The sequence below is a fragment of the Panthera onca genome, chromosome B4 (assembly GCF_046562875.1).
Source record: "Panthera onca isolate mPanOnc1 chromosome B4, mPanOnc1 haplotype 2, whole genome shotgun sequence".
NCBI classification, from domain to species: domain Eukaryota; kingdom Metazoa; phylum Chordata; class Mammalia; order Carnivora; family Felidae; genus Panthera; species Panthera onca.
This window is the reverse complement of record NC_138345.1, coordinates 107,317,875-107,335,860: the sequence shown is the minus strand read 5'-3', so window position 1 is coordinate 107,335,860 and position 17,986 is coordinate 107,317,875. Positions and strand designations below refer to the sequence as shown.

The following is a 17,986-nucleotide window of genomic DNA, read 5'->3' as shown; positions in this document are numbered from 1 at the left end:
TGAATAATACCTCTTATACCTGATTAAGATCGATGATAAACTATAAGTTACACTATATTTGTTTATAGTTTTAAGGATGCCATCTTATGAATTACATTAAATTGATTAACACCAACGTAAAAGAAATTGTGCTTGCATTAATTATAATACTTAATGTTCTCAAATGTTGATTGATTTATTCCTATTTTCTTTGCTCACAATGAAATAGGACAAAATAATCCAAATTATAAAATATTGTTTTAATTTCACTTTCATTCTTCACTCCCTTTTCCATATTTTTAAAGGAATTATATGGATAGAATTGACCACATGAACATTTCAATTTATATATATTACAAAAAGATTTCATTTTTTTTTACATATTTTAACTCGCTTCTAAATTAAGGGTTAACCCTCATGATTGTAGGATTTTGTTTGTCTTTTGTTAGTCATTTAAATAGTTACTATAATGCCTGGAAACATTTCCAAAGTGTCAGCTACATTTAGATTCAATATCAATTTATATATTTAGTAAGTGTTTATAATAGCACTTTTTAAATTCTTTTTCTGGACACATGTAGTTAAACAAAAGTCTTGAAAATATTTTCCAAAATATTATCTCTGGACTTTTATTATTTTCCTATAACTTTTGGTTCAGTGGTTTATACTAAATTGCTGTGAGCTGAATTTTGTTTCATCAGAATTCATATGTTGAAGTACTAACCCTCAATACTTCATAATGTGATATATTTGGAGATAGAGCCTTGAAAGAGGTAATTACAGTAAAATGAGTTCATACTGGTAGGCTCCAATCTCATATGACCAGTGTCCTTATAAAAACAGGAGATTAAAACACAAAGAGAATGAAGGATGATGACGTGAGGGCACAGTGAGAAGGTGGCCATCTACAAACCATGAAGACTGACCTTCAAAGAAACCAAACCTGCTGACTCCTTAATCTTGAATTTATAGCTTCCAGAACTGTGAGAAAGTAAATCTATGCTGTTTAAGCCACACAATTTATGGTATTTCGTTACAAAGGTCCTAGCAAACTAATATGTACATTAATGTAACAAAAATTAATTAATTACCTATTAGATTCAAGGTATCTTGTTTATTGTTAAAGGATGTGTTTATTGAGAATATATACTGATATTCTCCACCTTGTGAGCTCACCTCTATGCTGTGAGATAGATAACATATTATCATCTACTATAAAAGAGGAAACTGTAGCATGGAGACATCCTTGAAAATTAGTTATACTACTGGTAAAGCAGCAGCAGCAGTGTTGAACTATAATTTAACTGCCAAACATAAAAAGGACACAAAATAAAATACCACCTCCAATACATATGATATTTAAACAGTTAATGGATACCATGCATTTAACTTTATACAGTAGAATCATTTGTGTGGTTCATCTCTTAGTTTTAAGCATTACAGAAACAGAGTTCTCAAACATTTTAGGGTAAAAAATATAAAAAGTGATTAAATCTATTCTATGTAAGAGGCCTTTTACAACCTGGCAACGTGATGTATTGGCCTTTGGCTATAAAGTCATGTTTGTTTTAGCACAATTAACCTAGGTTTCACTTTTCAAGATGTGTTTACAATACAAAAATCTAATTTAAAGGAAATGACCTCACCATTTCATATTTCTGGAACTAGTTGTTTCATGAATCCCAACCTGTGTGTGAAGCCATTGGTATGTGTATTCTTTACTCCTTTCTAATTTTTCATTTGCAGTGGCATCCTTGTAGATAAATTCTTCTTCCTTACCTGGGGAAAAATGTGGAAATTTTATTTGTTATTTAAAGAGATCAAATTTTGGCCAAGTAGTTCAGTCTAGGCAAACAATTTTATCAAAAGAAAGAAAGGGAAAAAAAAAGACTAATTCATGGGAGTCAGGTCATCTGTAAGAAAAATGTCAGTCACTTCAGTAATTTTCCTGCTTGAGTTTCAAACCCATCTATCTTAAAAAAAAAAAAAAAGAAAATGTTTCATTGTAGCCAACATTTTATAGGACTTGTTTTTTAGTTTTTACATTAAAAATACAAAGATCAAATTTGGTAGAGTACAATTCTAGTATGAAAAGAATATCTGTCCATTATGATGTTTTTTCAGGCTTATTTTAAAGTCAATTGTTCTTATACTAACTTTATACCTATGTAGAATTCATAAATTATATTGAGGGTATTTGAAACAGAGTTTTAATTTTGCATAAAACTCAGCTTGGTTTGTGTAAGCTAATGCAATATTTTAAGCTTGGAATATAATAATATGAGGTTTAGGGAACCTGTGCTTATGCCATAGTAGCTATTTCAAAAAAGGAGGTGGGAAGCATAACAATGTAAATGGATATGGGAATATGCAAGAGGAGAAATTTATATAAGGTAAGAATACAAGGAAACAATGAAAATAGTAAAGGAAAAGAAAAAAGAAAATTAAAAATCCAACCTTTATATTCAAATATAACATTTATACATTTGTGTTTGTTTTTTTGTTCGTTTGTTTGTTTTACTCTGTGGATGTTACTACTACGTCAATGGTATGCATTTCGGAACTACTCCAAACACCTGCTGTTTTAGATCCTTCCTCCATAGACTTGATCTTTTTTTGAGCCATTACCAGATTTAGGGACTTGTTAGCTTTGTAGTTCGATTGACAGTACACCAGAGAAAGGTACTTCTTAAAAACTAACTCCTGGTAATCAAGCTAACAAGAATTCTATAATTTAAAACCCAATATTTAAAATGTTATCTTATTAATCCAGTGTAGATCTTTGCACACAGAAAGTCACCTTATATTTATTTGCAAGTTGTTTGGAAAACAAATGAAGCATGACACAAGGCCAACCACAAATGCTTGATGCATGTGGCACACACACTCATACATACATTTGTCATTCTGCATGTTGAGGATGAAATACCTATCATGTCTTTTTTCCTTAAAAGTTGCTGTTGAAATTGGTGAAATGACTCTAGTTTTCAATTCAAAAAGATAGGGTGGCCAGTTCTCAGGAAAGCTAAAAATCAAGGTGTTTATTTCTCTAAACTATGTGAACTTAGTGAAGTTAACTTGCTGTTGCTTCTCATGCCACCTTATGTTTCTAAAAGGCCCTATCTCTTGCTTCCTGAGCTTAAGTCAACCTCTCCATGTTTGCTAGATTGGAGGAGCAATCGCTTGCCATGAGAGAGCTGACCGTTGAATCCATGAGGAGACACCATTCTGGTAACTGACCATATAGGTATGTAGAAACTATACGGGAGACTCAAACAAAGGGAACTTTTGGCATTATCACTTCCAGTTACTGTACAGCGTTAAGTCTTTTCTCCAGCAGAGTCCGAACCTTTTATCAGCCTTTCTTGGTTAACCAAACCAGATGTTGGGCCCGTAAGGGCAGTGATAGAAAGTAGTGAGGACTCAGTGACCACTGATAATCAACTGAGCCTATAGCTAGAACCTTATGACTCTTGATATGTGGAGAATCTTTGTGTAACAATTGTACTTTTATTTTTTTATTTTTATTTGCTTTTTTTAAATTGTGCTTTTAGCTAAAATACAAAAAAATTATCTGTGTCTTTCTGTTTTTTAAAATAATGACATATACTTGCAATAGTCACTTTTTAAAGTACTCATTTTGGAAAGGTTTCCTCAGCTCTACGATAACACTCCATAAATCCTAAGTGGTTTTACATCAGACCTCAGCCAAAGTTCTAAACAACAGTCCTGAGTAAAGATGAGAGATTTCACTGTAAGGGCCCAATTCATATTAACCATTTTAACCCTAAGGCATAGATTGGTAGATTGGCGTGTGCTCAGTGTAAGAAACAGAATAAGCATGTTGGTGAAGTTGGCTGGATGTACTTGAAGATACTGCAATTCATATACTGAAGAAATTGATTTTGTTTTGGTTAAACTATTTCAGGATTACTCCTGTCACTGAGAAGAAGAAAAGACAATTAACTCTTTTAAACTTGCAGAGGAAGTTCTGTTTTTAGTATCTTGCATAAGAAGAATAATGGTGATATGGATAACTTAATGGATGCTTGTCATTAGTCAGGCTGCTCAGTAAAACCTTTCCGTTGTAGAAGAGGCACCATTCTGCCTGCAGAAACTGAAACCTTTTACCTCCTCTCCTTTCCTACTTCTTTGGGTCTTGCTTCATTAATTTGAAGTCTTATTTCCTTTGTATTTTGTTTCATTACACTCTCCTTGTTTTTTCTCTGACTTTTTCTAAACCCCAGTCTCCTTCAAGGGCTCCTCTGCCCTTGCCATCCCTTCCAATCTCAGGATTCTTCTTGGGTTTGATCTTGGCCCCATTTTTTTTTCTTAGGCTATAATTTTCCTGTATGAGGATATTCATCCAAGTTCTTCAATCATTTTCATGATCTCCTTTTGACACATGTATCCATCCAAAGCTTTGCCATTTAGACATTGCACAGATAATTTAAACTGAGTATGTAAAAAAGCTGAACTCGTGTATTATTCCACTTTTTCCAAATTCCCCAAATGGTACCACCATTGTCAATGTATAAATCAGAGACCAGAGTCGTACTGAACCAGCATTCTTCCTCAACCTACAACTGAATACTTTACCTCTTAAATTCTTTTCAATCTGTCAAATTTCCTGGATTCCTGTTGCTACTATTTTGTATCAGGCTACCATCATTTCTTCTGAATTACTCTAATAGCCTTTTCACTGGTCTTTTGTTTGTTTGTTTGTTTGTTTGTTTTGGTCTTGCTCCCATGTACCTATCTCCATACTGCAAATGGCCTTGCTAAAACATAAATCTAATTTTGCTGCTTCATAGGTTAAACTCCTGATTCTCCATTGCCCTTGGATTAAGTTCATTTTTTTTATTTTTATTTTTTGCATGGCATACAAGCCATGCATATACCTTCAGACACATGTTAGATTCTTGCCTCAATCACTCAAAAATATTATAATTACTCAAAATGGTTTCTTTTGCCTATAGACCTATGCTTCAGATTACCCACTTTGCCAATGTTGTTTTTGATTTGTCTTCAGGTCTCAGTTTGGAAATTATATTCTTTGGGGTAAGTCCTTGATCTGTCAGCACTATATTTCCTATTCAAGTTAACTTGGAGATGTCCTCCAAAGGTTCCTATAAAGACTCCATGATAGCATTTATTATGTTATATTTTCCTTTCCTATTCATGTGTCTGTTTTTCCTACTATATATAAACTCTTTAAGGGGCACATAGTAGGATAGTGCTCAATAAATACCTGTGAAATGAATAATTGTCACAGTTGATTAATGTTCTATAAGTGACCTGAGAAGTGTTGAGCTGGGATTTAGATTTTTAGCATGTAGATAAACCTGTGCATTGTGGAGGATAACACATTCCTATATATAATTAACTTAATCATTACAGTAGAAACTTCAGCCCCGAAAATCATAATTAGCTTGGGATAAAAACTGCCAATGAAAGGTGGCAAATTAAAAAGCAAACAAACAAAAACTACTCCATCATATAAGGTTACTTTATAAAATGTCCACAGTGTATGCAGTCCTAGAGGAAATCAGTTCAGCTTTAAAAAGCTCACTAAAAGAAATGAAGTCTCTTTTGAAATTAATGGAAATATTATTCTTTTCTTCATGAAAAAAATAAGTGTTCATTAAACCCATATGCTTCAAATAAATGTTTTCTAAATTTTCAGTATATCATAATATCCTACACACAGGGAGATTAAGATTCAATTATCATTTGGGACACACAAAAAAAGCTAATTATTTATATTTTAAATACATATGGCAACTTTCCCATGACTATTTTCTTTTCTCCTAATGGCCTTTCTTAGTAATATAATAAAAAAATATTCTTGGTTTCACGGATAGAGATGAGTTCATCTCTTTACCAAAAGCTTTTGGAGGACATAGTTACATGATGAGCAAAATGCTACATACAATGGAACTATTTTTGGTAACTTTGATAAATGGCTGATTCTATGTATCTCATGCTGGAAACACTAAAAATATGTTTCCATTATAAAGTATAAGTGGTCTGTACATGTTTATTAAAAGAAGTTATTGCATCATACCTCATGAATAAAGCACAAATAAAATTGGAGTTTGGCACGGACAGAATTTTAAATTCATTAACATCTGTATAAATACTTGTTGATAGGCTGTTTATGGCTTCTTCCTTAACCAATCCAATCTGTTGTTGGAAAGTTGATGGCATTGGCATGAAACCAGTAACTCTAAGAGCCATTTGTGTGTGACAAGCAACATTCCTATTCTTTTATGATATATTTAAATAAATATGTAATTGATCACTAAGGAAAATTATTTCATGAATAAAGAAGAGGATTGTTGTTGCAAAACTTTAAAAACAGAAATTTTGGGAATAGAGCCAAATTTGTATGTAAGGGTCAAAGGCTAACTGCAGCACTAATCACTCCTTTACATATTTCACTATATTTTATGGCAGGGAGGTTAAAAAAAAAAGTACTAGAATGAAAAATACTTGCTAGTTTCTGACATTTAGATTAATTCTCAAAATTTGTCTGTCTGGGGGGTTGGGTGATACGTAAAGTATATGAACGATCTTTATGAGAAAGCAAAGGAAAGTTAGTTACTAAATTATCTTTTAAAATACATAGATTTTGCAGATGCAACTTTCAATATTATAGAAATGCTATATTTAAGTGAATCCCTCTGAAATAACAGAAACATTCACAAAGTGGATGTAGTTGTGCTTATTAACCATTTATAATAGGTCTTCTGTATTCAACTAATATATATTTCTACCAGAAAGGAGATGTTTTGCCATTTATATGTTCAGTTGAATATAATCTCATTAATATCTTTATAGTGGAGTATCAAATATTACGAAACTAGTAGTCCTTCATTTTCTTCTGCGAGAGCAATATAAAGTTATATAGTCATATGTATAGTCACATTAATGTGTAATTTGTCCCCATGTTTGCTGTTAACTAGGGCTGGGACTAGGGTAAGTCAAGTGGGGCAAATGAAATACCTCAGGCACAAAATTTAATGGGTTAACAAAAATGTCAGGAATCAAGGTTAAAAATATTTTCATGTAATATTTTAAATAAAAATTAATGGAAAAATCCCTGATAAACAAAAAAGCTTTAAATGACAGGATCAGTAACAGTGCTGTGCCAAGCTGTATTGGAACCTGAGGTAAAAGGAAAAATAAGTACTCATCTTTCATTGTCATGGCTTTGGCAGATTTACCCATTTCTAAGTAATATTAAGTGTTAACAGGATGTTTTTAGAACTACCTGGTAGCCATTGTCTAAGATTGCTTTCTGTGTTTCCTATGAATCTGGCACACCACTTAATTTTTCATTAGAAGAGGTTCTGGAATTGTGACATTTGAGAAATTGATTATAGAATAAATTAATTCAGTCTATATTGGAGAGGCTACACCTCAGTGATCTATCTGCTAGCATCTATCTTGCATGTTATAAGTTGGCTTTTTCACCTACTAACTGTGTGATGTTGGGCAAATTATCTACCTTCTCTCTTCCTCAGTTTTTTCCTCTTAAAATATATATAATAATATAAAATAACTGGATACATATCATGCCTAACATATAGTAAGGATTTAATTACTGTAGCCATTTCGCTATTTTTACCCCTAAGTTAAAGGCTATTATGCATAGTCTTAGTGCTACCTCAGTTGCCATGGGCCTAGATTTAGCTATGCAGGAGGTAAGACTATCTGTAGGAGTCTTCAAATCCAGGCCAAGACTAAGGTTCCAGGGGGTCACTGGAAAGATTCCAGGATTAACCACAAAACTAGAAAGAACAATTTTCTGGGGGAGTCCAGGGAGTCCTCCTTACCAGGATTCTAAACCTTGTAACAGGTACTTTTTAATGTATTTTATTTCATAATATATGAGGATTTTAGTGTGTCTTTAAAAAAAAAAAGTTAATTTCCAGAAGATAACAAGGGTACACAGTCCTAATTGATTTCAAGTTATTTCAAATAATTTTTAGCAATTGCTCAGTAATAAGCATGAAGGAGGTTCCATTGACATGATTCTCTCCTGTTTCACTCTCTCAATTTAATTACTGTTGGAAAATATTCCCCTATCCAATCTAGACTCCCTCAGGGAGTGTTAATATAGTAGGTCATCCAAACTAGGGCCCACCCAATGGAATAAAGGAGAGGCTGATGATATAAGTAGGTTGGCCCTCAAAATATCATGGCCATAGGGCCACATAAATATTACTTCCACCTGTTTTTTGTTTGTTTGTTTGTATAGTTGGACTTCAGATTCTTGCTGTATCTAAAAGCTTCTACTCTGGTAAAAAGACATCTCTAATTTTACTCATTTATGTATATATCTTAATTGAGGGCCAAGTACATGATTAATTTCCTTTACTAGTTTTACTTCAAAAGAAGCCAATAAATAGTTTTATATTGATACACTAATGATAGAGACTTGATGGACCCAATTAAACATTTTTATATCATTATAATCACTGCTTTTTTATAGCTACAAAACAGAAATACTCATAGTATGTATGTTAATACATTCATAATGCATTGCTCATTGACTATTAGTTTTCTGCATGTGACGATTTTTCTACTTGTCAAAAAGAATACAGATATGCTTCTGTTACAGAGCTAACATCACATAAAATATTGAATATATATTAAAATATTGCTTGCATTATAAAAACCAATAAGTAAATATAAGTAAAAATAATTTTCTTTCACAGTTTGAATGAAAAACATATTAGAGACTAATAAACCTGGTCCCAAACTTATTGTTTTCCATAGGTTATAATTTAAACAAATATCTCCATACACTGAAGATTTAAGAGTTTTCTAAGTGTATACTTTATTGATGCAAAATTTTTTCTTTCATCATATTTTGTTTAGAAAGATAGATTTTTATTTTAGCTAGCAGAAATTCATTCATAAATGAATAAGGGCCTCTATTCACTGGTTTCACTTTTAATTGAAAAGATAGGTGAAACTATTATTGATCTACTTACATTGTAGTCAGGAAACAAGTCAAGATAGGCATTACAAGTATTCCCTACAAAATTAATTTTTGGCTTTAAGCTACTTATATAAATATTGGTATGTGGAAGCTCTTTTCTGAGGAGAAATTGGGGGTGGGGTTTGAAGCTGGAAGGGACTTCAATTGATCAAGTCACTTTGTGTATCATAGACATATTATGTAGACATAGATACACTTTGTGTATCATAGACATAGACCATTAGGAAGGAAAGCAAAATATGGAGCACTTCATGAATTTGCGTGTCATCTTGTGTAGGCCATGCTAATCTTCTCTATGTCATTCCAATTTTAGTATATGTGCTGCCACGTGGGCATGGAAAGCTCCTTTTAATCATTTTTATTTTGTTGTGAAATATACAATGTACACAAAGTATGGCTTTAGCAGGTGTTTACAATTTCAAGGTGTATAAGTAATTATACATACATAAATATTATATAAATTACATTTTATATAAACTATTTTATATAAAATTTATATTTTACATATATTTTATTTTATTTATATATTTATATTTATATTTATATAAGTATATGATATAAAAATATAGACACAAAAATATATATAAACATAAAATATTTATGTTTATATATATTTATAGTTTATATAAAATTATATACTTTAATATATATTAAAATTATTCTATAAATAAAAATATAAATACATATTCCATGTGATCTCTGATCATTTAAAAAAAAATAGAACACTGCTTGCATACAAGAAGTCTTGCTCAAAAGTCTCTTCTCTTAGGGATAACCACTATGCTAAAGTTTATAACCTTGACTTTCTTGATTTCCTTAAAATTTTCACTACCTATGTATAAGCATTATAGTATAGCTTTGCTTGCAACAATTCTGTAGTTATTCTTTTGTGTTTGTTTGCTCAATATTGTTTATGAGATTCATCTATGTTGCTGTGTATAGGTGCAATTCATTACTTTTCAGTGTCATACTGTTTTCCACTGTATGGATGTATTAGAGTTTATCCATTCCATTGTTGTTAGACGCAGGGGCTATTTCCAGTTTGGGTTATTAAGAAAAATACTGCCCTATCCTTGTACAAATTCCTATAGGGCAAGCATCTAAGAATGTATTCGAAGGACTGTATGAAATGGATATCTTCAAGTCAACCACATGTAACGTTTTCCAAATGGTTGTACTAAATTATACTTCAATTAGCAAAATATAAGTCCTATTGGTTATGTGTTTTCCAAATCTTATTTTTGTTAGGATTTTTTTTTAAACTTTGCAGATTTAATTTGTATTTCTCTGCTACAAAATGAGATTAAACACCTTTTTATATGTTCACAAGTTATTTGGATTTCTTCTTTTGTGAAAAATATGTTAAGGCTTCTTATTTATTTTTTTCTATTAGGCTATTTGTATTTTAATGACTTTTAGGAATTATACACTCTGGATATTATACATTCTGGAACTTTGTTGATTATATGCGTGGCAAATGCCTTCTCCATCTCTGTGGGTTGTTTCACTACTATTATGACATTTTGGCTTTATAGAGATTCTTAATTTTAATGTAAATATATTTATCAAGATGACCAGTACTTTTGCATATTGTTAAAGAAATAATTCCATATCCAATGTTATATTCTTCCACATTGTCTTCTGTTAAGTTTTATGATTTTGCTTCTTATATTTAGTTCTTTAAGGTGGACATAATTAATTTTTTTTAATGTTTATTTATTTTTGAGACAGAGAGAGGAAGACACAGAATCCAAAGCAGGCTCCAGGCTCTGAGCTGCCAGCACAGAGCCCGACACGGGGCTCGAAATCACCGACCATGAGATCATGACCTGAGCTGAAGTCGGACGCTTAACCGACAGAGCCACCCAGGCGCCCCAATTAATTTTTAATATAGGTAATTTATTAAAATTTATTGGAAAGTCTATCTATTCCCCACTGATTTAGAATGCAATTTGTCTTATAATATCAATTAAGCATATATGCAGGGGTCTCCATCAGTTACCATTTTCTGTACTATTTTACTCTACCCTGTCCTACCCTATCCTGGAATTACCATCTCATCCTACCTCATCTCATCCCGTCCATACCGTACCACCCATACCATGCAATACTATTTGCTTCAGCTCTATAATAAGAGCTTATTAATAATAAGTTATGGTGTTTGGCAAGGCCTCTCGATTTAGTCATCTTTGTTGAATGTGTTTTGGCTATTTGAGGATTTTGACTTTCCATACATTTTTAGATTCTGCTTGTCAATGTCCATAAATACCTCTTGGGATTTAATTGAGAGAGCATAGTATCCACTGTTAATTTGGGGAGAATTTAAATCTTTGAAATTGAGTCTTTCAATTCATAGATTTACTTATAGTTGTTCTTTAACATTTTTTGATAGAGTTCTACAATTTCCCTGGTAAGGTCTTGTACCTCTTTTGTGAGACACATTCTTTGGCACATGATTTAAAAAATACTATCACAGTTTGAAATTTTTTTCCATTCTGGTTGCTTGCCTAGAATGTTAGGTTTAATATTAGAGTTAAGGTCAGTCTGGGTATTATATTTTTCTACGAATTGTTCACTTTCTCCAAATTTTCAAATGTACTGCCATATGGTTGTTCACAATATTCCCTTACTACTGTTTTAGTTTGTATCATTTGTCATCCGTCCCAGTTTTCCTTCTTGATATGGTTGTTTGTGCTTTCTCCTTCATTTTCATAATGAGACTTGCCAGGAGTTAATCAAATTTCTTTCAAAAAATGTATCTTTATCGATTAATTGTTTTACTTTTAAAAATTGTATTAACTATTGCTTTTATACTGCAATACATAGATTTTTTTATTGTTAAGTTACTTTTTAATATTTATGATTTTTTGACTCATGAATTTTTCAGATGTTTCTTAATTTTCAAGAAAATAAATACTATCTGGTTATCTTATTATGGTTCATTTATGGTTTATTACATTTTATTCAGAAAACACACTGCACATGATTTCAATCCTTAAGAAATTTCTGAGACCTCATTTCAGGTCAGTATAAGTTAAAGTTTTGTAAATTTCCTGTATGTGTATGAGGGTAATGTACATTCTCCAGTTGTTGAGTATTTTATATATGTCCTTTAAGCAAATGCTATTAAATTGGTTTATCAAACCATGTCCTTACTGATTTTTTGAGTGCTTGTTCTATAAATTGCTAAGAAAGATATAATAAAATTCTCCCAATACAGTTTAGAATTTTTGACCTCTCTTTGCTACTTCCTTAATATTTACCTTATATTATTTAAAAATTAATTAATAACATTCATTTTTTAGATCACTTTTACGTTTAAAACAAAATTTGAAGTAGAGACATTTTTCTATACACTCCCTTCCCCTACATGTTCAAAGCTTCCCCCATTACCAACATGCTGCCACTCCCCACCACAGTGGTACATTTGTTACAATCTATGAACCTACACTGAAACATCATAGTCACCCAAAGTCCACAGTTTACATTAGGGTGCACTCTTGATGCTGTACTTTCTATGGATTTGGACAAATGTATAATGACTTGTATCCACCATGACGGTATCATGCAGAGTAGTTTTTCACTGCTCTAGAAATCCTCTATGCTCTGCCTCTTTACTCCTTCTCCCCAGTCCCAGCCGCTAGCAATACTGATTTTTTTACTATCTCCATAAGTTTTGCCTTCTCCGGAATGTCACATACTTGGAATCATACATAGTCTTTTCAGGTTGGCTTCTTTCACTTAGTAATATCCATTTAATGTTCTTCCATGTCTTTTCATGGCTTGGTAGCTCATCTGCTTTCGTTGTTGAATAATATTCCATTGCCTGATGTGCTACAGTTTATCCATTTATCTACTGAAGGATGTCTTGGTTGTTTTCAAATTTTGGCAATTATCAATAAAGCTGCTATAAACATCTGTGTGAAGATTTTTGTTTGGACATAAGTTTTCAACTCATTTGGATAAATACCAAAGACTGAGATTGCTGGATCCTCCAGTAAGAATATTTTTAGTCTTATAAGAAAGTTCCAAACTGTCTTCCAAAGTGGCTGAACCATTTTGCACTCCTATCATCAATAAATGAGAGTTCTGTTGCTCCGTACCTTTGTCGAAATTTGGTGTTGTCATAATTCTGAATTTTGGCCATTCTAACAGGTGTGTAGTGGTATCTTGTTGCAATTTGTATCTCCTTGAAGACATAGGATGTGGTATGTATTTTCATATACTTAATTGCCATCTGTATATCTCTATTGAAATGTCTGTTAAGGTCATTGGCTCATTTTTTAGATATTGGGTTGTTTGTTTTCTTCTTATTGAGATTTAAGAGTTCTTTGTATATTTTGGATAGTAGTCATTTATTAGATAAATGTTCTGCAATTCTTTTCTCCTCATCTGTGGCTTCTCTTCTCATTCTCTTGACATTGTCTTCAGCAGAAAACAGGTTTTTTATTTTATTGAAGTCCAGCGTATCATATTATTTATTTTATGCATTGCACCACTGGTGTTGCATCTAAAAAGTCATAGCTATGACCTAAGCCATCTAGATATAGATCTTCTTCTATGTTATCTTATAGGAGTCTTAAGAGTTTTGCATTTTACATTTAGCCCTGTGATTTATTTTGAGTTAATATTTGTGAGTGGTATAGGTCTATGTCTAGATTTTTTTTTTTATGTGGATGTCATCTTCTTCTAAAACCATTTGTTGAAAAGACAGTCTTTGCTCTTTTGTCAAAGATCAATTGACCATATTTGTATGGGTCTATTTCTGGGCTGTCTAAATTCTGCTCCATTGATCTATTTGTTTATTCTTTTGCCAATACCACACTGTGTTGGTTACTGTAGCTTTATAGCAAATCTTGAAAATCAAGTATTGTCAGTCCTCCAAATTTGTTCTCCTTTAATATTGTGTTGGCTATTCTGAGTCTTTTACCTTCTCATATACATTTTAAAATCAGTTTGTTAATATCCACAAAACGATTTTCTGGGATTTCACTGAGTCTACAGATCAAATTAAGAGGAACTGAAATCTTGCCAATATTGAGTTCTTCTATGCATGTGCATAGAATATTTAGCAATTTATTGAGGTCTTTGCTTTATTTCATCAAAGTTTTGTAGCTTTTCTCATATAGATCTTATACATATTTTGTATATTTACACCTAACATTTAACTTGGGGGGACAATGTAGACGGTATTGTGTTTTTAACTTCAAATTTCACTTGTTCATTGCTAGTACATAGGAAAGTGATTGACTATTGTATCTTACATCCTGAAACTTTGCTATAATTGTTTATTAGTTCCAGAAGTTTTCTTATGCTTTCAAATTTTCTATATAGATGATCATGTTGCTGCAAACAAAAACATTTCATTTCTTTCTTCCCACTCTGTATACCTTTTATTTCCTTTTCTTGTCTATTGCGTTAGTTAGCACTTCCAGTACAAGGTTGAAAAGAAGTGGTTACAGGCAACATCCTTGTCTTGTACTTGATTTTAGTGGGAAAGCTTTGACTTTCTCACCATTAAGTGTGATGTTAGCTGTAGGTTTGTTTGTAGACATTTTTTACCAACTTGAAGAAGCTCCCCTCTATTCCTAGTTTATTGAATTTTATCAGGAATGGTGGGTTTTGTGAAATGTGTTTTGGCTTCTACAGGTATCATGTGATTTTTCTTTTTTAGCCTGTTGATGTGATGGACACATTGATTTTTCAATGTTTAACTGGCTTTGCATACATGGGATAAATCCCAAAATAGTGTGTATAATTCTCATTATAAATTGTTGGATTTGATTCACTAATATTTTGTTGAGAATTTTCTGTATCACGTTCATGAAAGATATTGGTCGGTAGTTTTCTTGTAAAGTATTTGTCTGTCTTTGGGATTAGGGTAATTCTGGCCTTAAAGAATGAATTAGAAGGTATCCTTTCTGCTTTTATCCTTTGAAAGAAATTGTAGTAAATTTGTATAATTTCTTCCTTAAATGTTTGATAGAATTCACCAGGAACCCCTCTGGGCCTGGCACTTTCCATTTTGGAAAGTGATTAATTTTTTATTTAATTTATTCAAGAGATATAGGCTTATTCAGCTTGTCCATTTATTATTATGTAAGTTTTGACAAATTGTGTTCCAAAGAATTGATCTATTTCATCTAGGTTATTATATTTATGGGCATGGAGTTATTCATAGCATACCTTTATTTTTCTTTTACTGTCCATGGAATTAGAGTGATGTCCCCTCTATCATTTCTGATATTAGTAATTTGTGTCCTCTCTTTTTTTCTTTCTTAGTTAGCCTGGCTAGAGGCTTATTAATCCTGTTGATCTTTTTAAAGGACCCGCTTCTGGTTTCATTATCTATTGATTTCCTGTTTACAATTTTATTGATTTCTTCTCTAATAATTTTTTTTTCTGCTGCTCACTTTTAATTTGCTTTACTTTTCCAAGTTTCCTAAGGTAGAAATTTAGATTATTGACTTCAGATCTTTTTTTAAATGTTTATTCATTTATTTTGAGAGAGAGAGGAAGGGGCAGAGAGGAAGAGAGAGAATCTGAAGCAGGCTCCTTGCTGTCAGTGCAGAGCCCAATGTGAAGCTCGATCTCACGAACTGTGAGATCATGACCTGAGACAAAATCAAGAGGTGGATGCGTAACCAACTGAGCCATCCAGGCACCCCTCTTCTTTTCTAATATATGCACTTTGCTATAAATTTCCTTCTAAGCACTGCTTTTGCTGCATCCCACACATTTTATAATAAGTGGTGTCTTCATTTCACTTTCATTGAATTTAAAAGTTCCATTAAGTTCCAAATATTTTTAAATTTTTCTTAGTTTAGTGATTTTACTTCTGCAAAAATTAGTCAAAGGATTCATAAAATAAAAGAATGTAAAATAAGACACTACATACCTAAAATATGGGTAGGGAAAGGAGGGAAGAATGGGTTTAAACTTAAGCAATTTTCAACTTTATATAAATATGCAGAAGATGTTATATGCAAACCTAATGGTAACCACAAACCAAAAACCGGTAATAGATGTGCAAAGAATAAAGAGAGAGGAATCTAAGTATATCACTAAAGAAAGCCACAAACCATGAAAAAGAACAAGAGAAGAAAGAATCAGAGAAAATCTATAGAAACAATTACAAAGGAGTAACAAATGTCAATAAATACATATCTATCAATAATGACTTTGAATACAAATGGACTAAATGCTTTTTTTGGAAGAAAAAAAAAGACCCATCTATATGCTGCCTACAAGAGACTCATTCAGACTGAAAGACACCTGCAGATTGAAAGTGAGGGGATGGAGAAATATTTACCATGAAAATGGATGCCAAAATAAAGCCAGGGTAGCAGTACTTATATTGGACAAAATTGACTTCAAAACAAAGAATGTAACAAGGGACAAAGAAGGACACTATATAATAATAAAGGGAACAATCTAACAAGAGGATATAACAATTATAAATATTTATGCACCCACCGTGAAAGCACCCAAATACATAAAACAGTTAATAACAAACATAAAAGAAATACTTGATAGTAATACAATAATACCAGGGGACTTAAACATCTCACTTACATCAATGGACAGATCATCCAAACAGAAAATTAACAAGGAAACTATGGCTTTTAATGACACACTGGGCCAGATGGATTTAACAGATATATTCAGAACATTCCATTCTAAAACAGCAGGATAGACATTCTTTTCAAGTACACATGGAACATTCTGCAGACCAGATCACACATTAGGCCACAAAACAAGGCTTGACAAATTAAAAAAAAAAAAAAAAGAATCAAAGTCATAGCATGTATCTTTCCTGACTTCAATGATATGACATTAGACATCAACCAAAAGAAAAATCTGGAAAGGCCACAAATACATGGAGGTGAAATAACATGCTTCTAAACAATGAATAGGTCAACCAAGGAATCAAAGAAGAAATCCCAAATTACATGAAAACAAATGAAAATGAAAACACAAGGGGCCCAAATCTTTGGGATGCAGCAAAAGGGGTTCTAAGAGGAAAGTTTATAGCAATACAGGCTTACTTCAAGAAGCAAGTAAAATTTCAAATAAAGACCTAACTTTACACCTAAAAGAAGTAGAAAAAAGAAGAACAAACAAAACCGAAATCCAGCAAAAGGAAGCAAATAATAAAGATTAGAACAGAAATAAGTGATATAGCAACGTAAAAAAATAGAAAAGTTCAATGAAACCAGGAGCTGATTCCTCCAGCCAGACTTATGGAGAGAGAGAGAGAGAGAGACAGAGAGAGAGAGAACCCAAATAAAATTACCAGTGAATGAGAAGAAATAGCAACCAACATCACAGAAATACAAATAGTTGTAACAGAATATTATAAAAACCTATAGGTCAACAGATTGGAAAACCTAGAAGAAATAAATTCCTAGAAACATATAAACTACCAGTTACTAGCAATGAAATTGAGTTAGTAATCAAAAAACTCCCAACAAACAAAAGTCCAGGACCAGATCAATTCACGGGCAAATTCTACCAAATATTTTAAAAAGAGTTAATACTCACTCTTCTCAAACTGTTCCAATAAATGGAAGAGGAAAGAAAACTTCCAAATTCATTCTATGAAGCCTGTATCATCCTGTTACCAAAACCAAATAAGGACACAACAACAACAAAAAGAGTACTACAGATCATTATCTCTCATGAATATAGATACAAAAATGTTCAACAAAATATTAGCAAACCAAACCCAACAACGTATTAAAAAATCATACATCATGATCAAGTAGGATTTATTCTCAAGATGCTAGTGGTGGTTCAATATTCACAAATCATTCAACGTGGTATGTCACATCAATAAGAGAAAGAATAAAACCATACAATCACACTTTGTTGTTTTATTTGTTTACTAGGGACAGAAATCTTTATAGTTTTAGAACTAATGATGAGATTAGACATTAATCTTTGCAGTAGACACACACCTTACTTATGGCTTTCTAAATCCCATAGTCAGCA

General features: G+C 32.1%; 1 protein-coding gene and 1 non-coding gene across 5 annotated transcripts in view; both read right to left on the bottom strand.

Moving 5' to 3' along the window:
- The window catches only part of LRRIQ1 (leucine rich repeats and IQ motif containing 1), a 208,509-nt gene that overhangs the window by 34,145 nt on the left and 156,378 nt on the right, over positions 1-17,986 (bottom strand). For all 4 annotated transcript variants that reach the window (XM_078449636.2, XM_078449634.2, XM_078449635.2 and 1 more), the window contains one exon: positions 1,626-1,758. In XM_078449636.2, the coding sequence (XP_078305762.2) occupies positions 1,626-1,758 (133 nt within the window). The remainder of the gene's footprint in view (positions 1-1,625; positions 1,759-17,986) is intronic.
- LOC132660445 (U6 spliceosomal RNA) lies at positions 9,226-9,328 on the bottom strand. Its single transcript, XR_009601795.1, has one exon. It is a non-coding gene; the product is annotated as a U6 spliceosomal RNA (small nuclear RNA).